At 39.9% G+C, this 24,490-nt stretch overlaps 1 protein-coding gene across 9 annotated transcripts in view; it reads left to right on the top strand.

Annotated features, from left to right (window-relative positions):
- The window catches only part of Map2k5 (mitogen-activated protein kinase kinase 5), a 236,736-nt gene that overhangs the window by 138,669 nt on the left and 73,577 nt on the right, over positions 1-24,490 (top strand). For 7 of the 9 annotated variants that reach the window (XM_040276276.2, XM_078049408.1, XM_040276274.2 and 4 more), the window contains one exon: positions 16,495-16,524. The exons of the other annotated variants lie outside the window; for them this stretch is intronic. In XM_040276276.2, the coding sequence (XP_040132210.1) occupies positions 16,495-16,524 (30 nt within the window). The remainder of the gene's footprint in view (positions 1-16,494; positions 16,525-24,490) is intronic. 9 annotated transcript variants of the gene reach the window in all.

Below are 24,490 nucleotides of genomic sequence, written 5' to 3'. Positions count from 1 at the left end.
TGTGGTAAATCCTATTTAGAATCATGGTTGTCAGAAACGTGAGTGGCAAAAGCATTTAAAAATCTAAGGAACAAATTGCACCGTGAAACACAGTCGGCACTTTCAAGAATCGTATTTCTTCTGTTTGTTCTCACTTTTAGAATAAGATTCCCTTTCTATGTATGAGCTATAAAGAAGAGAAACTCATTCATTCAGTAATTCTTACTTAAGCAGTTGCCACAAGGCAGGCCCTCAGGGGGCACATAGAGCTAAGGAGAGCTACTTCTGGGGGAGGAGGAAGCCACCCAAAGGCTGGAGCACTGTGAGCCTTGGTCCCGGTGTTTATGAAGGACTCTGAGCCAAGGGGTGGGGGTGGGGATTACAAAGGAGTTGGCATGGAGTGGGCCTTGAATGGATGCACCACTAGGAGAAAGAGGGAAAAGATGGAAACCCCTGCCCCAGCCCCCAGCACACTCCTGGGTGGATGCTCCGATACCATTAAGAGGTCAGATGTCAAAGCAGGCTAGGTCTCACCAGCACAGGTTCACTGCCCGCTTGTGTCCAGACTGTTCTGAGTGTTCTGAGTCAGCCAGTTTCCTTCCTTAGGTACCCGTGGTGAGTCCAAAACTGGATAAAAACATAGGAAACTAACTGAGCAATAGAATTTCCCCAAAATTATCCAAGAATCAAATAGAGACAAAAGGGAAGCCAGAATATTCTATCCCTTCTCCCTCTTTCTAGCAAGCCTTCCCCTAATTCCACAATTCTTACCTCTGAGCTTTGGTGATGCCAGAATCAGAGGTTGCCTTTATTGTTTTAAACTCCTAAAATAACGCAGGTCACCCCTGCCTGCCTTCTTCCTTCTGCCCCTTCCCTTGTTAATATGCTGTCAGAGTCCCCTGGGGAGCCAGAACAAGGTCTCTCACCACACTCTCTTCTTAAGAGATGATGCTTCATGCCACCAAATAAATAAATAAATAATAATAATAGATACATTTGTGCCTTAAGTAAAGAATCTTTAATACCAGACCTATCTTTTTTTTTTTTTTTTTTTTTGGTGCTAGGGATTGAACCTGGAGCACTTAACCACTGAGCCACAACTCCAGCCCTTTTTATATTTTATTTAGAAACAGGGTCTCACTGAGTTGCTTAGGTCCTCTCTAAGTTGCTGAGACTGGCTTTGAACTCACAATCCTCCTGCCTCAGCCTCCCAAGCTGCTGGGATTCCAGGTATGCACCACTGCGCCCGCCAAATACACCTCCAAGAACTAAATTGCCCCTGCCTCTACTCAGCTTTGCACCCTCTGTTCACAGGGTAGAAGGGTCTTCCTCCAGGATGCTTGTTAGCTGTATGAAGTATTTGGAATTGGCAAAAGTAAATAAAGATGAAAATTATCCCTCAGAAAGGGAAAAATGAAAACATTTGGCCTAAGTCGAGCATGTCAGTTTGAGGGGAGGGGGGGACTTTCTGTTGCGTATTTACGGTTTTATACTCAGACCTTTAAACATGTTGTGATTTTCCTCCTATGGATTAGTTATGAAGTCAAATTAAAGTGGTTGCCATACATGAGGTTTGTGCATACTCATTATATAATGGGGAAGGGAACTCCTGTGGAATTGCAGTTCTTCCTTGAAATGTCACATCACAACAACAATCAGTGTGGAGCTAGGTGGGGGGCAGGCACATGCCTGTAATCCCAACTACTTGGGAGGCTGAGGCAGGAGGATAATAAGCTCAAGGCAGCCTGGGCAATTTAGGGAAACCTCAAAATAAAAAAAAGGACTGGGATATAGCTCAGTAGTAGAACACCCCTAGGTTCAGTCCCCAGTGCAAAAAAGAAAGAAAAAGAAGTGAGACCACTAATAAGACTATAAAAGTCCTGAACTCAAACTGAAGGGTTAAATCCTTTCCCAGAATTTGCCTCTTCTAGAAAGCTCTCATGGATTCATTTGGGTGATTTCTAGGGCTTTTCACCCCGGTAGTTAAAATGAAAATGAATTTGGTAAATTTAAATAAGGGCTCCGTTTTGCCAAGTTCGAGAGGTCTATTTAATCCTTAGGGATGGGGTGCCTCAAACACCTTAGCGTACCACTTCCTGGTTTCACAGGCAGCTCAGTGCTTATCTCTCCTCCAAGAGAATGGTTTGAGCAGGGTCCTATTCCAGTTTTCTACTAACCAATTGACCCATTTCTATTCTTGTGTCATTTGTGTCACAACATCAGTCTGTAGGTGAAAAATAGAGAGTCCTGTGTGCAAGAGCTGGATTCTCAGATGTCCCTTCTTGAGTGTCAGCCTAAGTCACCTACCCTCCTCCAGCATTGCATTTGCAGCACCCAGGATGAGGCATGTGCGTTAAAAAGGCACCAGGCCAGGCTGTAATAGTCTTGTTCTCACGGAGTACTCTCCCAAGTGCATGTTCTGGTTTGTGATTCTCTCTGGCGGGTTATTATAAACCTTATTAAGGTTGGTGTCAAATAATCTCCTGACAGACTTTTCCACAGGAGTCAGGCTGAAAGTCCCATCTTTAGCACACGCATTTGCTCTTTTCACTTAGATCCTTGCTCTTTGTGCCTTTGTTTGCTGCCTCTCTACGCCAGTCTCCTGAGTCCCAGGCACAGAGCAATCTGGCTCGATGTGCTTGGTTAATTGGTGTGTCATCTAGTCCTGTGAGGCCCCTCTTCAGCATGAGCACTGTTTTATTGAAGTGGTTTGAATGATGTGTTAAATGATGAAAGCTAGGACCATGGCTTAGAAAAACTGTCTCGAGATAGGTGAAGAATATATTTAGAGAACCACACAATGTCACTGTCATCAAAGTAACACCATCTTCAGAAGATTTTTATAGGTTCTATTGTTTTTGACAAAAGAGTTTTTCTTGAGTTTTTGAGTTACCTTTACAATGTTAAAAATAAATCCATGGAACACTGTGCTGTTATCTCTGCACAGAATGTGATTTTTTCTTCATCTTCCCAAGACACAATTTAAATAACCATCTTTGGGATGCCAACACTCATCTCTACAGCTGAAAGTAATGTCTTCCTCTTCTGACATTCATGTGCATGTGAAGAAGCACTTCTGTTTGCCAAAGAAGCAGACCCAGATTCAAAGTCCACCTCTGCCAGTGTAAGTTCTGGAACCTTGGCCACATCACTTAACTTTCTCTCCAGGCCTCAGTTTCCTCTTCTTCAGATAAACAATGATAATAAACACACATTTTGAAAGAAGTATTAAAATGTTTCAATATTCTAGTTTCTTTTATAACAAAAATGACACTTCTGTAACATTCTCATTTAACAGTAACAACCCTGTAACATTACTTCAACAACAGTCAGCTTCTCTTTGATACGGTTTCCTATATGTACTGAAGGCTTACCAAGTAAAGGATTATGAGGCATCGTCTAAATTTGGATCCTGCCTTCAAATACACAGAAAAACCCATTCCACCCGCTACAGAAAAACAACAGGAAAAACAAAAACAAAAAAACAGTGGGTCTCCAGCTATGGCTTTTTTCCCATTCTAACCCCCTTATAGATTGTGAACCTGGTCTCAGGATGACGGATGACTCTGGATTCCCTGTGAGTGGCTGCTATCAGCTTTTCTAGACCATAAAAATTTGGCATTTAGTGTGATCCCCTCAGATACTAATATTTTCTTCTCTTAATTTAAAAAATTACTTTCAAGGAGCTGGGTATGGTGGCACATACCTATAATCCCCACAAGTTGGAAGGCTGAGGCAGGAGGATAACAAGTTCAAGGCCAGCCTCAGAAACTTAGTAAGACACTGTCTCCAAAATTTTTTTTAAAAGGTCTGGGGATGTAGTTCAGTGGTAAAGCACCCTGGGTTCAATTCCCAGTACCAAATATTTTCAAGTTTGTGAACAGAAATTAAATCTTAAGATATTGTTCCGTCTGCTGCCCCAACTAGTGAGACAGCTTACCTGTTGATCAGAAGCTTTTGCTGAAAGCCATCAAAGGGTCCAAAGAGAAAAGAAACATCCACAGAAGACTGAGTAGGAAAGTAGGGAGGAGGTGGTTCTGGAGTCCTTTTTGTGGGCCCTTCTGTCCTTCCATTGAAGAACGTGAAGGAAAAGAGCATGCACAGTTTCTGTCACTCTGTCCCACACTCCTACTCCCCTTTCTGTAATTCTGTCTCTACTTGGTTTTTTTACATTGTCATTTTTGGGGCTTGAGGTCTAAAATTTTGTGTAACTAACTGCAAAAAGGAGCCGTTAAAATGACCTTTGGCAGATGATGGATTGACTAGTTCAGTCCTTTTTGAGGTTTGTGAAGGGGCCCAGCTGTCTCAGATTACCATGCCTGAATGCCCCTTCTCCAAGGTTGTCAGTGATCACAGTGAGTGTGAAGCTGCAGACACAGTGAAGTGCCCCCCCTGAATGCCGCATTGTTGGGCTTGCTTTGTGCTTGGAGCTACTGGGAACAACCATGAGATTGACAAAACAAGCTGAAGCAGGTGCTAGCAGTCCCAGCTAAGCGTTTTATTATTTTGATGGATTTCAAGCTGATTTTAAAGTTTTTCCAATAGCACATGCCCTCATCACATATACACACAAACACACCAAACTTGGAGTCTTAAAAAACATTGAGTTGACAGTCTTGATATGAAGAATAAGGAAAGAAAGAGGAGACAGTATTGGCATTTGACAACCCATCTTCATGAGCTTGTCAGTAGAGAAGAAGCAAGCTGGCTTTTATGACATTTGACATGTACATAACACTTAACAAAGCCATTTGATATTCAGAAACAAAAACAGACAAGACCTGTGGCATTCTATTCAATAGAAAGTATCTTCTATTGCATAGATCCCTGGGCTCTTTCTGCTCAGCAGTGTGATCATCTGCCTTGGGAAGTGAAAATGTTCCATCCCTGGGGTCATTTAAGTAGTTAAATAACTGACCAGTTATTTCTTTTTTTCTTCTTTCCTCTTTTTTGTACTGGGGGTTGAACTCAGGTCTTCACATGTGCTAGGTAAGCACTCGATTACTGAACTACATCCTCAACCAAATTATTTTTGTTAGAAGTAATTCTTTGTAGAAGAGATGGCTGTGGTTGGATAATTGCGTAGTCATTTATTCATTTATTTACTCAGCAAATATTTGTTGAGTGTCTACTATACGGCAGGTCCTGTTGCTGGGGACCCTGCTATAAACAAAATTGACAAAAATCCCTACTTCCATGGAGCCCACATTTTAAAAGGGGTGTTTGACAGTTGGGGCTTGGCAGCCACCAGGTTAGAAGGCTAGATGGGAGAAACTGTTGTGGGGTTACTTTTGAGGTATGATCTAAAAGATGAGGAACCAGTCTTCTAGTGATATCTGTCAACCTGAAAATTCCACAAGTCTTTGATAATTTGGGGAGTTCCTGTGGCTAACTTGGGGATATCCAGTGGTAACAACATCTTCTCCTAGAATTCTATCAATATTCAAATCCCATTACTTACAGTTGATTTTTAAAAAATCCTTTTGAAGAGCTGGGGTTGTGGCTCAGTGGCAGAGCGCTTGCCTCGCATATGTGAAACACTGGATTCGATCCTCAGCACCACATAAAAATGTATAAACAAAATAAAGATATTGTGTCCATGCATAATTTTAAAATATTTTTAAAAATAGAGACACAATTCAGAGTTTTTCAAAAAATCCTTTTGAAGATCCTACAGGCAATATTACATACTTTGGTTTGAATTGGATAAAAATAACTTCATCTTTTTCTCTAGTGTTTATTTAGGAAATTATTTTACATACTTCATCTTTCGTTTAGAGACTAGGAAGTTTTTAACTAAAGAAAGACTGTGGAACTTGGTAAATCACTCCCTTTACCAGTGAGGGAGAGAAGGAACGTGATGTGGGTACTGTCCACAGCCTGCACCGTGCAGGAGAGAAGTGGAATAAGGACTTCTCGTGTGAAGGCTTGTGCTCTTTCCTCTCCTCCGAGCTGTTGACATTCTCTTTCTCAATGTCAGTCTAATAAGAAGGATGGCAACACAACACTTGCCATGTACATAACACTTAACAAAGCCATTTGATATTCATTATCTCATGTAAGCTTCTCCCCACTGTGATGGGAAATGACTGAAAAATTAGTAATTTGAGTCATTGAAGGTGGTTCCACATTATTAGCATCAAAGTTCCCATTTTGCAAACGAGGACACTGAGATCCAGAGAAAAATCTAGAAAAGACTTTTCCAGAAAGGTTAAGTGACTGGACCTGGAGCTCCAGTAGTCAGGTTTCCTGACATGTGGATTAGTCTGCTTCTTCCATTATGCTACAGAAAGGAAATTGATCAAGTAGTTGGAAAAAGAGGAGATGAATGGTAAATGTAAACGAGCCAGAAATTAGATAAAAGCAAGGACAGGCTTGTTGTGGATCAGCAGTCGGTCAAGAGTGCTTCTCATAGGCTTACACCTCACACTAAAAGAAACACAAAAATGAACCTAATCTCCAATGCGTCTACTCTGCTAGGAAATGGGCAGGCCAGAATTCCATCTAGTCAGAAAACACTTATCCAGGGGTACCTTGTGTGGGCAGTAAGAGTCCAGACTTTGCCCTCAGGAGCTCCTTGACGAGTGGCGGGAGAGAGAAGTAGAAGTGCAGTGGATGCTCACAGGACTGGGCTGGTGGGAGTGAGCACTAACTTCAGAGTCAGGGAGGACATTCCGGTTATCCATTACCCCAAATTAGTGGCTTAAAATAACAACCACTCATTTACTCAGGACTCTGTGGGTCAGGAATTCTAGCAGGGCTCACCCACCTTACGAGCATCAGGGGCTTCTCTGGAGACTGCAGCCAGATAGTGGTTAAGGATGAAAGACCCACAATAGCTTCACCTGCACCATAGTGCCTTGGTGGAGGCCGGGAGAGGCTGGAGCCTGTCTGTCTCCCTGTGCCGCTCACCCTCACTCAGGCTCGCTCAGTCTGTCTCTTGCATACTCTCTCCTTCACTTCTCATGGCCAGCTTGGGCTTCCAGTGCCTGGTGTTCTATGCTGTGATGTTAAAGCTTCAGAAATTTCACAGATCACTCCTGCCACAATCTGTTGGTCACAACATAGCCTGTTTAATGAGGAAATAACAAGGTCACTTTATAAAACAGTGAAAGGTAGATCTGTTAAGACCATCTCCAGAAACACAATGCAGAAGGCTTTCTGCAAGGGATGTTGCCTGAGCGAAGTTTTGATGAATGGGTGAGTTTGGAGGACAGTGTTCAACTGTGCAGCAGCACATACTGAGGCCATACCCGATTGTGACTCCCTCAACTTTGCATGTCTTGAAATATAAGTGTAGATCATGTTGAGCTCAATAGACTAGACCTCAACACTCACGTTTTCTCAGATATTCACAGTTGCACCACTCCAAAGAGCAGTTTAGATGTGGAAGCCCACAGAGCTATGTCTCCAAGAGACTATTGTCATGATTAAAGCTGCCCTGTCAGAGAATATAGGTCAACATGACATTACTATCTTAAAGGAGTATCATTTCTTAATTTCTTTTTTTTTTTTTTTGTCCTGGGAATTGAACCCAGAGCACTCTACCATGAAGCTGCACCTCCAGCCCTTTTTATTTGTTGTTTTTTTGTTGTTGTTGTTAATTTTGAAACAGGGTCTCACTAAATTGCTGAAGCTGGCCTCAAACTCAAGATCCATCTGTCTCGGCCTCCCAAGTCACAGGGATTATAGACATGGGCCACCAGGCCTGACTCAAAATAATTCCTATTTTGAGGATTCAAATGATTAATGAATTAAGCATATGGGGTGGGTGTGGAGGTAGTTAACTCTAATCTTTTCCCTTCTTGTGACCCATTAGCCTTTAATAAGAAATAAGTCCTCTGAATCATAATGCTTAAATGTGTAGAAGTGGTAAGCTACTGATCAGTCTAAGCAGTGATTCCTAAGCAAGAAACCTTGTCAGTTAAGACTGTCAAACACTAATACAGATGAGTTGGTGTACCATGGTCACTAAGGCACTGTGACACAGAAGCATTCACACACCACCAGGCTCTAGGCTCCACGAGGTGTCACCATCAGGGGGTTTGTCATAACCAACTAAGGCCTTTGTCATCCTACTGCAAAATAGATGCTTCTGGTGTCATGGAGAACATAAAAGTTTAGAATTTGCTCTTAGGTTAAATGTTGCCAGCCACTAGAGATACAGGAAGATATAGAATGCTAGGAGTCTTACCAGGTAGGATGTGATACACTCCCCAGAGAATGGTATGAGCAGGGAGTGGTATAAATTTGTCCACAAAATTGTGGCCAGAATCTTCAGGACTAACTTCTGACAGAAGGGGAAGGACAGGAGGAAAGATGTGAAAAAGACAGACAGGTGAGAGTTCCACCTACTCATCTGTTGCACCATTCAGATTCCAGACAGGAAAACCACCTCAGCACTGCATTCAGAGCTGTGCAAACATTGGGAGAACATTAATTTTTCTACTAGAAAAGTAAAATGCATGCTTTCACCCATCACCACTGAACTTTATCTCTGTTTAATTCAGAGTCTTTCACTGAATCTCCTCTAATGCACAGAATGCCATCAAAAGAGACCTTTGCAGTTGTTTTTAAGTGACTTTTAGAGATTTAGTTATATACCCAGATATTTTAATTAGCATTGCTCTGAGTAGAGTGACTGATGAAAATCAACATGGAACAATTAGTGTCTGCAAAGCTACAGAAGTAGTCTTTTTAGATGCAGGGATTTCCCCCCCCCCTCCTCCTCCTCCTTCTCCTCCTCCTCCTCCTCCTTCTCCTCTTCCTCCTCCTCCTCCTCTTCTTCCCCCTCCTCCTCCTCCTTCTCCTCCTCTTCCTCCTCCTCCTCTTCCTCTTCCTCCTCCTCTTCTTCTTCCTCCTCCTCCTCTTCTTCCTCCTCCTCCTCCTTCTCCTCCTCTTCCTCCTCCTCCTCCTCTTCCTCCTCCTCCTTCTCCTCCTCTTCTTCCTCCTCCTCTTCTTCCTCCTCCTCCTCCTCCTCTTCCTCCTCCTCCTCTTCCTCCTCCTCCTCCTCCTCTTCTTCTTCCTCCTCCTCCTCATCCTCTTCCTCCTTCGTCCTCCTCTTCTTCCTCCTCCTCTTCTTCCTCCTCTTCTTTCTCTTCTTCCTCTGCTTCCTCCTTTTCTTCCTCCTCTTCCTCCTTCTCTTCTTCTTCTTCTATCTAACAATTAACTGCCTTATATTTTCTATGGCCTAGTTGAAATTATGTATTGCCTTTAAACATAGTATTCAACCTAAAAGTTGTTCATCCAGATTTTGGGGTCTGAGGTAGTTAAGCACAGGCACACACACGCAAACATGAGCACATATACACATACATACATATATATGCGTGTATGTACATACACACTTTTTAAGGAGAAAAAGAAAATGATGCAAGCACAATAGCATTATGGAAGAGGAAAGAGAATTATGTGCTTGGGGACAGCAGGTTTAGGAGGACCCAGCAACGTTTAAAGATTCACAACAATAGCATTTAGCATGAAATCTACTTTTTATCATCCTTACCCAGCCATCAGAATGAAGAAAGACAGTGTCCAGCAGTAGCAGTAGTTTGGTAGCAGGAGAATTAGAAGTAAAGGTACTAGTGCCTGAGGGGTGGGTCATGAATTAATAATTGCTATGTGGCGGATGAGCCCCGTCAGAAGAGCTGAAAATGAGGAAGTTGCCTTGCAGAGCGCTATCAATCACTCAGTGACCATAACTTCCAGTAATTAGTGTATTTTATGGGCCTTTGCTTCAGTGGCTCGAAAGCACATATGCTCCAGTCACAGCTAAACTTTGCCAGAGTAATATTCCAGGATGATTTATCCTCCTGCTGCACTGGGATCTAACCCTATATTAGGTGAAGATTGTGAACTAAGCTGCAATAAAGTGTAAGTTTAGGTACAGTTTGCCCAGGTTGAGACCTCAATGCATCATGCTTTTCAGTATTCACGGTTGGACCACAGCAAGCAATCATTTTTAATAGTGAAACAAATAAAGCAATTAAAGGAACAGCATTAGGATATTGTACTTGTGAATTACTGTTGCCCTCTCCCTGCTTAAGTGTCCACTATAATAAGCCCATTTCTAATTTAAAAAAAAAAGCACTGTATTAGAAACATTTCTTTCTAATACTGTCTTTTCTCCATTATTCTTAATAATCTGGGATAGAATGCTGAAGGCTGAGTGATTGAGAAGTGCTTGATTTATTTCTTTGTGCTACTGTGTTTGAGCTGCTTAAGTTAAAATAAATTCACTATATCAGTAGACTCTGGTGAAGATGAGTGAATCTTTTTGAAATGTTGGCACATGGGAAGGACTACTGCTGATGGGAAGCTCACATTCAGGCTCTTTCTACACAAAGGAAAAAAAAATGTTATTTACAAGCTCTCAGGAGGACTTGGCACTTCCGTACAGGCATAATGAGTTATTTGCTGTGGTTCACCCACTGCACTGGAAGTCTCCAGGGCCCTTGCCGACAGGGTCCTTTGCCATTGCCAAAACATCTGTAGAGCCCAGCATTGTAGTAATTTAACAAGCTTTGCCGCCAACTTACAGAATGACCTTGGGCAAATTAATTAAGCTTCTGGTACCTCCATTGGGCCATAATTCTGTTTATGTTGAAGAAATCCTTAGAGTTTGTAGGAAAGTGTTATGTGAAAATAAGTAAAGCAGGTTACAGAGGTACACACTTATAATTGCCCAGGAAGATGGCAAGTTCAAGGCCAGTTTGGGCAGTCCTGTCTCAAAATTTTTTACAAAGGGCCTGGAATGTAGGTGAGGGAAAAGGCATGCCTGGGTTCAATCCTCAGTACTGCCAAAAAAGAAAAAAAGTATAAATTAAATAAGGAAAAGATATGCGTGAGTCCACTGAATTCTCTTTCAAGTCAAATATTCCATACTACTTTTAATAATGAATTTTCTTAAATTGATATTAGTGATAAGCTAATTCACCGAGCATAGATAGAAAGTTGTACACAGTTTGATGCTTTCATTATATTTATTATCCTGTCTTTAATTTGCAATGTATTATAATATACAAGTTAAGCAATAATAGTAAAACAAACTAATTGTCTTTAATTAAAGTGAATTAGGTTTTGGTCTTAATATATTTGCTGTAGTGAGAACTGATAATATGGAGGGTCCCAAAGGTTGTTAGGGCACGTTCCTGTTGGCTGATGGTGTTGGTAATAACCCTCTTCCTCATGGTTGTAGACATGAACAAATATGTCACTTCACCACTCTGTTACTCGCAGTTACACCCCTCCGCAGGGGTTGCAGATTCTACAAGTTATCAGCTAATGGCGTTATACATTAAAAATTGAAGCTTTCCTCACTCTGAGGCCTTTCAAGGCTTTGTTCTTAAGCCCTAGACACTTTGGAGTGCAGCTGCAAACTATAGGCAGAAGATTAAATTAATTTGTAACTCTTTTTTTTTTTTTTTGGTCCTGCATTACTAAATCCTCCACATTTAATTGAAACCCTACTTCAAGATGCTTTGTGTTTCTGTGTTCTTTGTTGTCAGTTTAACCTCCAAAGCACTTTAACACTGGTAAATTGCTGTTATATCCTTTGGATTGTTTTTAAACCATTCAGAAAGAGGACAGTGAAATTGATACATGGGAAGAAAAGTAGAATCTTAGAGTCGATTTTGAGGTATTTAATATTTATTATGGTTCCTCACCAGCATGGTTTCAGATGATTTAAACTCTTTCTGTAGGACTGTGTAAATTGGTCTTGGGACGAAATCTCACCTGGGGAATTTTATATAATCCAGTAGTTAAGTCTGATTTTTTAAAGTTTCCTTGTGTCTGAATGTTCCAAAGTGGCTGCTGCATTTCTGTGAAATGAAGGTTTAACTGCAGTGCACAATTTAAATGCAAAATCCTTACATGGAAATTTAATTGTATAAAATGTGCACAAGGTAATTAAGAACAAATTTTAGAACATTTCAGACTATAAAGTCCTCCTTTAGCTAGATCACTGGCTATATTGAAAATGCTTATTTTCAATTTGCAGTTTTGCCGAGAAACATAGAATATGTCTAAATTAAGAATAACAACAAAAAACTATTCTTCAGGGACTGGGGATATAGCTCAGTTGGTAGAGTGCTTGCCTCTGGTGCACAGACCCTGGGTTCAATTCCCAGCACCTAAAAAAAAAAAATGTTGTTCAATGTAACTGTAAATTTAAAACTGCTCCCATTACATGGTTGATATTCTATACGTAAGCAACTTGATCACCAGTAGCATGTCCTGAGTTTGTATCCTGCACTGTTTTCTGGCTACAACATATTTTCTCTTTATCATTTTTAATTTCATGACATTAATTGTTTTTGTGATCAATCAAAGCCATTTTGTTCCTTTGCAGACAAAAATCTTGTATCCTAACTTTGTTAAAATAGAAAGGTTTCCTTCATGCCACTGTTGTATATTGGACAGTCGTGACTACAGACACACAGGCACGCACATGTGCACACACCTGTGTGCACATTATTTAAATTATACAGTCCAACATATTCAAATGCTGCTAACCAAAAGCAATTCATAGATTATGGATGGCCAAATCAAAGATTAACTAGGTGGCAGGAAGGAACATTCATAATTTTGCAGTGAGATGTTAGTGGATACTGTGATTTAAATGTAGTCCCAACTGATGATCACTTCTCCTGCATTCTTTTTTTGCCTTTTACAAAATAAATGTCCCACAAGGAGTATTCAGCAGTTTGCTGAATCTTAAGTGTTTGAAATTAAAATGCACTTTTTTTTTACTTAACATTAACTAGACTCTTCTCCCTCCCTCTTGTCTACCACCACCCCCAAAAAACAAATAAAGCTTTTCCAAATCTTTTACAATATGAGCCGCTCCCCTCCTGGGAATGAAAAGGATGTGAGAGTCCTTTGATGAATTGCTGGCGCTTATGTGGGTCCACATTTTTCAATATACTTTTTTAAAACTGGACTTAAGCTGTCTATATTTAAATGCTTCTTTTGTAAAGATGATAAAGAGAGCAGAGATTTCTATTGGCTTAGCCTAATCTGTTTGCTTTGTTGCAATTCTTTTTTCCCCTTTACTTTAACTGTTAACCTATTTATAAATCTAAATCTACATACAAAGGTCATTGGTTGGCTGAACTTAAACCATTTTACTCAGTAAATTTAATTAAGAAAATACAGTGCAACTCATAAGCAAATGAGTTTTTTCCTAGTTTTAAACCAAACCACCCTCTTGAGTGCTGATTGCCTTGCCCGACCCCTGGTGATACAGAAACAGGCAAAATTAAAAAGGACATTAAAGCTTCATTAAATCTGAAACACATTTAGTACAGTGACATATCTGCAGGCCATTTCAGAGAAGATTACATACTCTCTTTTGTAAGTTTCCTAATTTATAATACCTTGACAATAAAAACTGGGGAAATGCAAGTAGATTAATAGACCAGTAGGGGTAAAAGATACAGCATGGCCCCAGGTCTGTCTGTCTCTGAAATATTCTCTTAGAGCCTGTGTGCTCCCTCTCCCCACAAGGGTTCTGTGTTTATTTTGACTTTTGACAGCCTCATGAAGACTTGTTCTTCATGCAGCCATGTTTCTGAAGAGCCCGTTTTCCTTTTTACCTCTTCCTAGTACAGCTTGATAAAAGGGTTCTAGGGCCTGGCTGCATATTTCCTTCTAATGTGCCACAAGACAAATGGTTGGAGCATAAATACTGGAGCTGCATTGGTCCTGGAAGGATAAGGACACACATGGAAGGAAGGCGTGTTCCTCTGCTGGGGCCTCAAAATGACTGCTCTCGGTCACAGCCTTGTAGTGCCACTGCCCATGTTTACTAGTATAGAATTGGAGTCCTTGGTCTGGGGCTGCAGCAACCCAGTGGTGACACTGTCAGAGAGGAAGCAATTGTCGTGCTACTTTTGCAGTGCTCAAGGTCGAGGAACCAGTCCATACCTGCAAGATGTCTTAGAAGCAGTCCTTTCAGAAGCATAGTTGACAGGTAGGACTGATGTTCCATAGGGTGTCAGGAAAATATACAGAAAACAAAGCCAGGCTCAGAAACGATGTATTCACCAGTTCAAGCACTGCCACCTGTTCCCAAGCAGACTGGGACAAAGAGATCCCCAATGAATGTTCTGTCTCCTGCATGGTAGTACCTTAAAGAGCAAATAAATGCCATCAGCCATTCTTGTTTACCTTGTACCAGTTGTGACAGGAGCCAAGTAGATGAGTGCAACAGTCCCTTGTCAGCCGGAGCCTGGCTTTTCCATGCAAAATGATGATTTGAGAATCTGGAGGCTTTGTGTTGAAATGGGATGAATTCACATTTTCACCTTTTCCTACTCTTTTTTTTTTAAGACTTCCATTTATCATTTTTTGATTCTTTAAACTTCGAGAACCAATGGCCAGTCTTGGTACCTGAAAGCTAGTTTAGGTCTTGATGGTCTGTGTCACACAAAAGTTTCTTCTGCCTGTAAGCTGTGTGGATGGGATTCTTCCATGGTCCCTAAGGATGTATCAACATGCACCCAAGAGAATGGTACGGTACCTATAGGAGGGTTGGAGACAGGATGTTCTAAATATTTTCTAGTATTATTGAACTATTAGCTTTCTTAGATAAAAGACCCCCCTTGCCATTTCTTTAACTCCAAATGGAATAATATGCAAAATTCATCATCCACAGATCATGTGTTGACAGGTGTCAGCTTTCAGTGAGCTGTCACCTGTTAGGTCAGTACACAGTGGCACAGATGCCTGGACAACCACCATGATAGACCACGGTGACTCCTTCTGAATCAGTGTGCACACTCTCATTGGACAGAAACATACTGTATTTCTAAAATGTAGGGCAAAAATGTAGCCTGTTGGGTGGAGGCAGAGTTGGGGCAGTAGAAAGCTGAGCCCCTCCCCATTCCTGATGAGTTACAATACATAGACCACAAATGTGATCACACAAGACTCTGAAAGCCACTAAGGTGAACAGCCACACTTTTCTTCTCCTTATCTTGTGATACTTTTGTTATTTATACCTGAAGGGATGAACTGTATCCATCAAATGAAATAATAGTATAAATTTATATATTTAAAAATATATATATGTATGTATCTTGGATATAAGAAGTCAGTAATGACACTAGGTATCCCATAACACACAGACACACACACACACACACACACACACAAATGAGTGGTGACACTCTCAAAATAGTCACCTTACAAGGTCATATGGTTAATTCCTATTATATTGCTATTGCTCAAACTGGTTTTGGAACTTTGAAAACCTTAATATCTTCATTTCTATCCTTAGCAAATAACAAAGTATTTGTTCTTTGCATATAACTTTTGGTTTTGATAATATCTATAGATCATTTACCCATTAGTCTACAAATAGTTTATGCAATCAAAAAGCTGAGGGACATCATTTTAAATCCAAGATGCAGTTCTCATAAAATGAAGTAGGTGTCCTTGTGTTACGTGAAATTATTCTAAACACAATTCCAAAATACAGTTCAAAATTGTTTAAGCAATGTTCCTTTTTTTGAAATAAGCGTTCAACTTCTCAAGATCTAGAAAGACAGCATAATGTGCTGGGAAGAACTCTGAATGAAGTCACAAGTCTTGGGGTCAGCCCCTAGGTTTCCACTGATTAACTGTGTAGGAACTGCTTTAGTGGGACTCTGGAAGTCCCATCTGTGAAGAAGATTGATACAGATCCATTCCAGCTTTAAAATTCCCTGATGTTGTGATTCTACTTTGAATGTAGTTATTTTCCTTAAATAGATTATCGTGAGTTTGTTAAATTTGATCGTATTATGTCAGCCCTGTCTTGGAGGAATCATTTTGTTTTTCCAGGTGAGGACCCAAAGACCAAAATTAAGTGACTGGCTCAGAAACAGAGAATAGTTTACGAGTCAAGCTAATCCAGAAGCTCTAAGGTTCCCTTTCCCACTTTTAGACTGAAGTTTCAGCTTCACAATCTTTAAATTGCCATTTTCACACCAGAGGTAGCACTTTCCCTCTATGTATGGATAGAAAATGGACCAAATAAAACAAACAAAAAGTATGAAAATAATAGCATGGTTTTTCATTTCAGAACCTGGCCCATTCCCACTTCCTATAGCCCTTCATTTACACAAAAAAACTGATCACTGCAGAGCTGTGGGCTGGGAACAATTAGATGTTCCTATCTTACAGAGAAGAAGCCAACAGTTTTATATCTGTGTAGAAGAAACTGTCGCACACATGTAAATGTAAATAATGGCCACAGAGCTGAGAATATTCCTAAGAGAAACTACATAAGGGTAATGTCTAGTTATTAAAATTAGAATATTTTATCAGGGATGCAACATTGTCTATTGAAAATGTCCATTCTAAATACAGCTTGTAATGTAATTACAGCAATAATTTAGTTTGTGCATTTGAGGTTGTGAGCTTTTTGTATTTGCTAGATGCATTTCTGAAATTTAGTACTTGTCTGTTTTAAGGAGATCTGCCCTGCATACAAATCTATAACTAGACAAATATTATTTCCTTTCCCAGCTTGCTCTTGGGAGGTTTCCATATCCTCAGGTAAGATTGTTCATTACTGCCGTTTGCCACTGTGACATTCATTCCTATGTATGAAGGTGCAGGGAGCAATTGTGAGCATTTGAGCCACATACAAATAAATCTGTCCTGTTAAATTGAAAAGTGATATCTTAAAGGAGTCATTTAGAAGTCTCTATTGATTTTTGATTTTTTTAAACTCCAGACTTTTTTTCCCCTTTGTTAAAGGTTGACAGCGATCATCTTCCTTTGTGTGACATTCGAGATGTTTTTCCCTCATCCTGCCCGGTACCATGTGCTCACATTAGGGTTGGAGGAGGGGTCCAGTCTTTCTTTGATACCCTTTTCTTCGGGATTTTGGATTCAATTAAATTATTTGAGTTAAAGGGTTAAGAAGAAGGATGAAAAATGTCTAATTGAAGTCATTATTTTTGCAAGGCAAATAGGCCCCCAATTTTGTGTGAGTTTGATTTTGAGCATAATTCTTTTTTAGATTTTGCTTCTTCCTATCCACATTTCTAAGAAAAAAAAACAGTCCATTTTACTAGCATTGTTTTAATTTCTTTAAGATTTTTACTATAGGAGGGTGCTCACACTTAACATATAATGCTATTTTGTGGTTTGAAAATGATTCCCCTGTGTGTGGAGGGAAATAAGTGAAATGTCGAGAGGGATGAAAAATGAATGGTTTGACTGTTTTCCTCTGGTTGATGCTCACTGTTTTTCTGGCATCTTGGTCTGTACAGGCCAAAGTGCCTGGAGGCATGTCTGATTTAAAGGAGGTGTTGGTCTCTGCTCTTTAAGCATCTATTAACTTGCTATTATTATGCAAATAAGTGTTGTATTACACATACTAATTTATGCATGGTTAGATTATGCAGATGCATCACAAACAGTGGTTATTGAATAATGGGAGGGGGCGCATTCTCTCTATCTCTTTATAAGCAGTTTTAAGCAAATTTTCCTGGTACCCATGTGGACATTTAAAGATCCTTCACTCACTGAAATGTCTCTTTTGTATCCTTTTTCCTTCACAGTTAAAGTCATCAGATAAGTGGGAGAGAAACTGTCCAAGTTGTCAGGTCCAGAAGTGTTAGTCTCACTTTTGAATTTGTAAGCTTCTTTGTTTAAACATTATCTTTTCCTTAAAGAGAGAATCTAAAATGCAGTCATTTAGCATGCGCTCTAATCTAGCATTTAGTGAGATTTTAGTGTCTACAGCCTTGCTGCTTAACTCTAGGTAGCCCATCAAATTAAAATCACATTTTCAGGATTTATAACTCATTAGAATATTTATCTTGGTAAGACTCTTATCCTGTCAGTAATTTTTAAACAATTCATTGTTTGGCCAATTTATGTAATCCTGTAAAATTTTGAAAATGAACAGAAGAGGACCTGTAAGATGTATCTGTCTTTCAAACAAATCTTAGTAGAAAACCTAAACCAGGTGTGTCTGTAAACCCAGTCACTCAGGAGGCTGAGGCAGGATGATCACAGTTCAAAGCCAGCCTCAGCAACTTAAGTGAGGTCTAAAGCAATTTAGCAAGATCCTATCTCAAAATTTAAAAATTATAAAATAAATGGCTGGGAATGTGATTCAGTGGTTAAGCACCCCTGAGTTCAATCCCTAGTACCCCCCCCAAAAAAAAGTAATAAAGGGAAACTAGAAAATGCCATATTAAAAAAGAAAAAAAAGGAAAAGAAAAAACTTGAAAGCCATCTCATAAAAATTCTGAATGTTGAAAATGTAGCTATATTCTTGAGATTCCTGTTTAAAGTAGTTATTCAGCAAGATTTGGTGAATGACAAGTCTGAGAAGTAGATTGCCCTTGCACTTGACAAATGAAGCCCTTGAAGGCTATGGTCAGATTTGGGAAGAGGCTGCACACCTTTGCAGTGTTGTTTCCCAAATGTCTTAAAAGTATGCATTTACTGGATCAATCACGTGGAAGTTGGAAAATTCTAATATGCTGTACTCCCTAATTAGCAATGCCTTTATCATCAGAGTGGGGAAAAGAACTAGATTCCCCAAATTATGAAAGAATGTTGTCACCCAGTTTGTTCTTTTATTTCAAATAATAGAAGTAGTTTTGAGCCTATTGTCAGGCCTGTTTCCCAGATCTTTCAATAGAAGTTTGGGTGTTTTATTACATTTTGGTGAAAATGGCATTTATTTTACAGGTTTTATACTATCAAGGGAAAGTTGGGAAAAGTACTTTACAAATGCTTTCCTAGCCAGGCATGGCAGCACACACCTGTAATCACAGCAACCCTGGGGGTTGAGGCAGGAGGATCACAAGTTCAAGACCAATCTAGTGAGACTTTGTCACAAAATAAAAATTAAAAGGATTGGGGATGTAGCTCTATAGTAAAGCATCCCTGGGACCAATCCACAGGACCAAAAACAAAACACAAAAATACCCTCACAAACTCCTGTCCTAGGTGAAGGGATCACATGAAAAGCAAAGGGGGGCTAGTAGAGTAGAGGAAAGGGACCAGGTGGAGAGAGGAGGGGAGAAAAGGAAGGGTACTGGGAACGATCTTGAACAAATTATATTGTTATGTTGTGCATACATGGATATCTAACAATGAGTCACATTATTATGTATAACAAAAATATGGAAAATATAAGTGCCTACATTGTCTTATTGGAACTCCCACGCACTCTGAGACCACCTCCTCTTAGAAGATGGGCCAACAGAATTGCTGATTGCTCACGGTTGAACTGTGACTAGTTTGGTTTCATTGAATCCCAAGTGCAGTAGGCAGGAGTGAATCATACACTCTAAGTGTTGGAAGGGATCTCAGACATCGTGGAATCAAACCTCTCTACAACATCTCTGAAGAGCAAACATTCACATTCTGTTTGAATACCTCTAATGACAGGAAACTCACTACAAAGCAGCCATAGAATCAAAGCAACATGCCATCTACCAATTCAAGGACTACTCCATCCTAATTATGGCCTACTAGGCAGGTCCTTGAATGTAAAAGCTTTTCATATATTGTTAAGGTATCATAGTTTTGAATCCCTGTGTACTTGGGCTAGGGATGGTGACATGGAATTGCTGCTCTAAACCCAAAGGCATTCAAGGTGCCAGACCTGAGCCTCTTCACGAGGGGCAAGCTGAGAAGAGTAGCCCATTGGAAAGAGCTGGACCTGGAGGCAGAAGATGAGCATTAGAATTCATCTGGACCACAAACTCACCACAGCTGCCATTCTTGCCTTGCAAGTCCTGAGGCCTTGGTTTCCTCTTGTCTAAAGTGAGAGTCCTGCGAAATCCACCTCTGCTATCTGATTGGAGGAGCATGCTGACCAAATGAGATTATGGCTATTAAACCACTTAGAGAAGCTCCATCTTGGCCCTAGTGTGGGGCTGCAACACACAACAGTTTCCAGCTACCAAGAGAAGATTGCCAAAGGAAGTTCTTAGCAACCTGTGAGCCATCCCTGGAGCTATGAGTAAAGTGAGCTGAGGGAATCCTGGGAGAGAAGCAAGCTTCAAGAACATCCCCCCCTCTGCCCTGTGTCAGTGCCGCTGACAGCATCCTTAGCAGCCCTTCTTCCCGCTGGTGACATGGTGAGAGGGCTGATAAGGGAAGGATGTTGGGAGGATATTAGCAAGAGGCAGTGGCCTGGGACCAACATATAAGTTACAGGGTTGGATTTTTGTTGAGATTCTATTTTCATTGTTTTGTGGGTTGGGTGTTTCTTAGAGTTTCCTTTAGACTCTTGGGACATGCGCAGTTTAGGACTCCACAGAAAGAGGTTAGGGGGCCACTATGAATGCAGTTTATTACTATGGCTTATTAAGAAGATGAACAGTGGCATCATGAATTCATCCAGCACCTTTCCTACCTCGAGCTCCCGAGCACTTTCTGTATCTGTCCCAGGCTGTACCTCCCTCCTGCAGGGAACCACTCTTTCCAGCCTCCAGGTGAGCAAGACTGCAGTGCTGAGAGGCCAGGCACCTTGCCTGAGGGAAGAATGGGTATAGTTAAGTTTAGGGCTTGGAAGCAATTAAACCCCACTACTGGCTTCAGGACCTCTGAATTTGATTGGTTGTTCCTACCAAGTCTCTGTTATCCACACAGCCCTACCAACCCCTTCTCCTTGTTTACCTTCCCTGCTCTAGGTTGGCCTCCTGTGCAGATGAGAGTGCTGGGCACCAGAGGGTTGTGCCTGTAGATGACATGGCCATTCCCTAAAGCCCTTTTGCTTTTCTTATCATGTATTTAGTAGAGTGACAGGGGGATCCAGACGGCCTGAGAACTCTCGATGACTTCAGTACCATTAATTCTGGGTGCCTATAAAGCATCCTCTACCACAGGATTATGAGAAACTGCTTTTTTAAACATCTTGCAAAGATGTCTCGATTTCTTGAACAATTTAGCTTAATAGTAATGTGGGAAGATGTGCAGCCCTGGACAAGGACTGGAGCTGTGTGTGGTGAGTCACACAGATCCAGATTCAGTTGACTTCAAAACCGTGATGGTGGGCAATGGTTTGTTTAATGACACCATATTTAGGAGAAATAAAAAGGATTGCCTGCTAAAAATTGTCATCCTTCACTCAAACTTTACAGCAGGGCCCTGTGTTAGGATGATAGTCAATCCATTAAGGAGTCTTCTCAGGGGATGTGTCCGCACTGGCACTGGGGAATTTGGTAAGCAAGATGCCACAGGAAAGCAAAGCTAATACAGATACAGGAAAGCAAAGCTAATACAGATACAAATGTATTTAAAGTACTTTTGCACGTATAAAAATATTGTTCCTCTTTTGGCTACAATTCCTGATCTTGGTTAATAAATTACATCAAAATGACCTGAAGTTAAAAAAAGGGAAAAAATCTGAGCAAATAGTGCCCCTGGTATTGTAAAGCTTTGAATGTTTTCACACCCCATTAATTTATTACTTCTCTTTCTTCATCTTTAAATTTCATTTTTTTTTCAAAAATTCCGACTCCCTGCTGCTGCAGTGATTTTCATCTTGTTGTTAATTTTCCCTGCTCCATATGGAGCTCCAGACATTTCACCTGGAGGCTGTACTAGATTTTGCTGTAGTGATCGTACTTCCGGAGGCCAAAACTGTCATTTAGGGTTCCTGGTGCATCTGTCTGCGCCAGGCTTTTCACTGGCATGGGAGAGTGTGAATAACAAATTGGATGCACCTGAGATTCGGATGATTAGTGTGTTTTGTGAATCTCCACGACTTGTAAGCAGATAGCTCTAGGGGGGAGGGGGTGGAGAGCTGAAGAGCCACCGTGGGTGAATCTGTGCTCACACCTTACACTTGGGGCTTTGCAAGGGAAGTGCAAGCATCCTAGGCAGCCTGAGTGCAGAGAGAGTAACAAATATTTCATCCTGCCTTGTCATTGATTAGAAAAGAGCCTTTAATTTCATTTCACCCCATGTTGTGATTAATTTGCATTCTTTGTCAGAAGTTAATGGAGTTTTTTATGGTTCACTCTGAAATCCTTGAAGACATCAGACTTGATCTGATGTTTATACAACCGCCAGCGGAATTTTTTCGTTTGATTGATGGCAAGCTTGATGTTATTCCAAACGGCTTTTTAAGCTGTTTTTAAGAATTATTTGAATAAAATGCAAGCAAGATATTGTTGTAATGATCAAGATTATCTGTTAAAAATCTGTTTCAAATAAAGAAGATGATAAGTAGTAAAAAGGATCAAAAAGATAAGAGAAATAGTGAATGGTGGTGTGTTTTTTTGTTGTTAAAAATGCATAAGAATGGTGTTCAAATAAATTATTGCAACAGAGAAGATCACTTTATTGAAAAAATATATCATCTGGCCAAACAGAATAATTAAAACTAAGGTAAAAGGAAAGTTGGAATCTTAGAGATTAGAAACCTTTACTGCCAGTTGGCTAATTCTCATTTATTCACCAGGTTTTGCCACCAGCGTACGAAATAGAGATCTACTGTTCTTAACTCAAGGAGACAGGGCTGTTAGCTGAACAAAATGATGACATATTACTTGTCTCAATAAAGAGGCATTTTTAAATCTCATTACAAGTTAAACATTAGTAGATAATAGAGGATTTTAAGTGAAAGACGGGCACTTTTAATGGTGAAGGACTGCCTTTTTCCACAACATAGCACAGAAATGAAAACATCCTGTTGTTAAAACCAAGATACCTGACTGTTCGTGGGTGGGAGAAGTGTGCATTCACCCCCCATACACACACTGTATATCAAAGTAAGAGAGGAACTGTAGGTGGCGTTTGCTTCAGAACCCCCTGCTACTAACCAAGGAAGTATGTTTTGTAATGCTTTTTGACTACTAATACCATGTGTTTGATTTGGGGACTTTGACTGGTTTCAGCAGACTCTTGCTTCACAGTGCTGCTCGTGAGACTTACTCAGAGGTCAAAAAGCTACTTATCTGAGTGCTTTCATTTAAAACAGATTAATTTATTTGCTGTATCTGAAAGTTTGCTAAATAATTGGGTGGTTTTAATTGAAGTTACTGCTTTCTGATCCTTGTATTAACATGATCTAAGGTCCTTTTTATTATATGCAATCTATATTATTGACCAAATTTGCCCTGTTTTCATTTAAATGTAAGCAGCTTGTCAAGGAGAAAATATTTTGTTTAACTTGGCTTGGAAACCTGCTATTTTAATGTGTCTTTTTTTTTTTCACTTGACAGATTGTCTTTTAAACATTCATTTATTTTGTAGGAATAAACTGTGCCCAAGATAGAGTATTTTTTTAATAATAGAAAAGAAAGCCTGTGTTCTTAAAACTATTTAAAACATTAAACACTTTTCAGATGCTAATTTTCAAAATACTAGGACTTTTTACACTGAATTTTATTTGTTTTTTAAAAGCCTTTGATTGGCATATTGTCACTAATCCTAATATCAGTCATTTAATATTGTTTTACATTCAATGTTAAGTTTAAACTATAGATATTACGTTTTTATAAATATTTTTTAGTTGTAGATAGACACAATATCCTTATTTTTATTTATTTAGTTTTATGTGGTATTGGGAATCGAATCCAGCACCTCACATGTGAGAGGCAAGTGTTCTACCAATAAACTACACCCCAGCTCTAGATATTATCCTTTTTATGTCTTAATATACTGAATATGTCTGGAACTGCAACATACCTGCAAAGTTTGCCCTCTTTGACAAAAGGTTATCTGGAATCTCTCCATCTTGCATGAACTTTTTCAAGTTCAGAACATCAAGGATTTAAGTAAATTTTAAGTATCCAGTGTATTGTGTGAGATCTCTAACAAAAAAAACAAGTGGTAGGGGGTCATTGACACAAATTCTACATACTCACCTTTAATGGGCAAAAGCCACATGCATGCAATTTTTGACCTAAAGAAAAATATTAGGTGGTAAACAAGAGCCTACATGTTTCAATTCAGCGTCTATTTTTATCTTCACTGTTTAGGATATGTACATTTAAAATACACTGATATTTCAAGCCATAAAATCAAATTTATGTTCCATAAAATATAGAGGTAAAATTTAAGTAATAATGAACATGTTCACTTACACACATTTGCTTCTGCTGAGGAATTATTTTAATGGCTAGTGACAAAATTTTCTCCCAATATCTACCTGAAACTTATCCAGAGGACTCATAATTTTATTTTCCTAGCCTCTGCCAAAGACAGGAAGTGAGTTCCTAGGTTGTCTTTAAAATAGAGCGGAAATGGACGAGAAATTATCACCAAAGTATAGGTTGCTTAGAAATTAGCAATTTTCCATTAACGGTAAATTATGTGTTACTACCTTAGTTGAGGTCTGGGTACTTCAGGTCAGCCATGCCTGTCTTTTTTTTTTTTTTTTTAATTATTGTAGATGGACACAATACCTTTATTTTTATGTGGTGATGAGGATCGAACCCAGTGCCTCACATGTGCTAGGCAAGCACTCTACCACTGAGCCACAACCTCAGCCCTAGGGCTATCTTTTGTAAAGTACCAATCCAAGGTTGGTTTGGCT

Source organism: Ictidomys tridecemlineatus, chromosome 5, assembly GCF_052094955.1.
Source record: "Ictidomys tridecemlineatus isolate mIctTri1 chromosome 5, mIctTri1.hap1, whole genome shotgun sequence".
Classification (NCBI taxonomy): Eukaryota; Metazoa; Chordata; class Mammalia; order Rodentia; family Sciuridae; genus Ictidomys; species Ictidomys tridecemlineatus.
The sequence above is the reverse complement of the archived record's forward strand: the minus strand, read 5'-3'. Positions and strand labels throughout refer to the sequence as shown.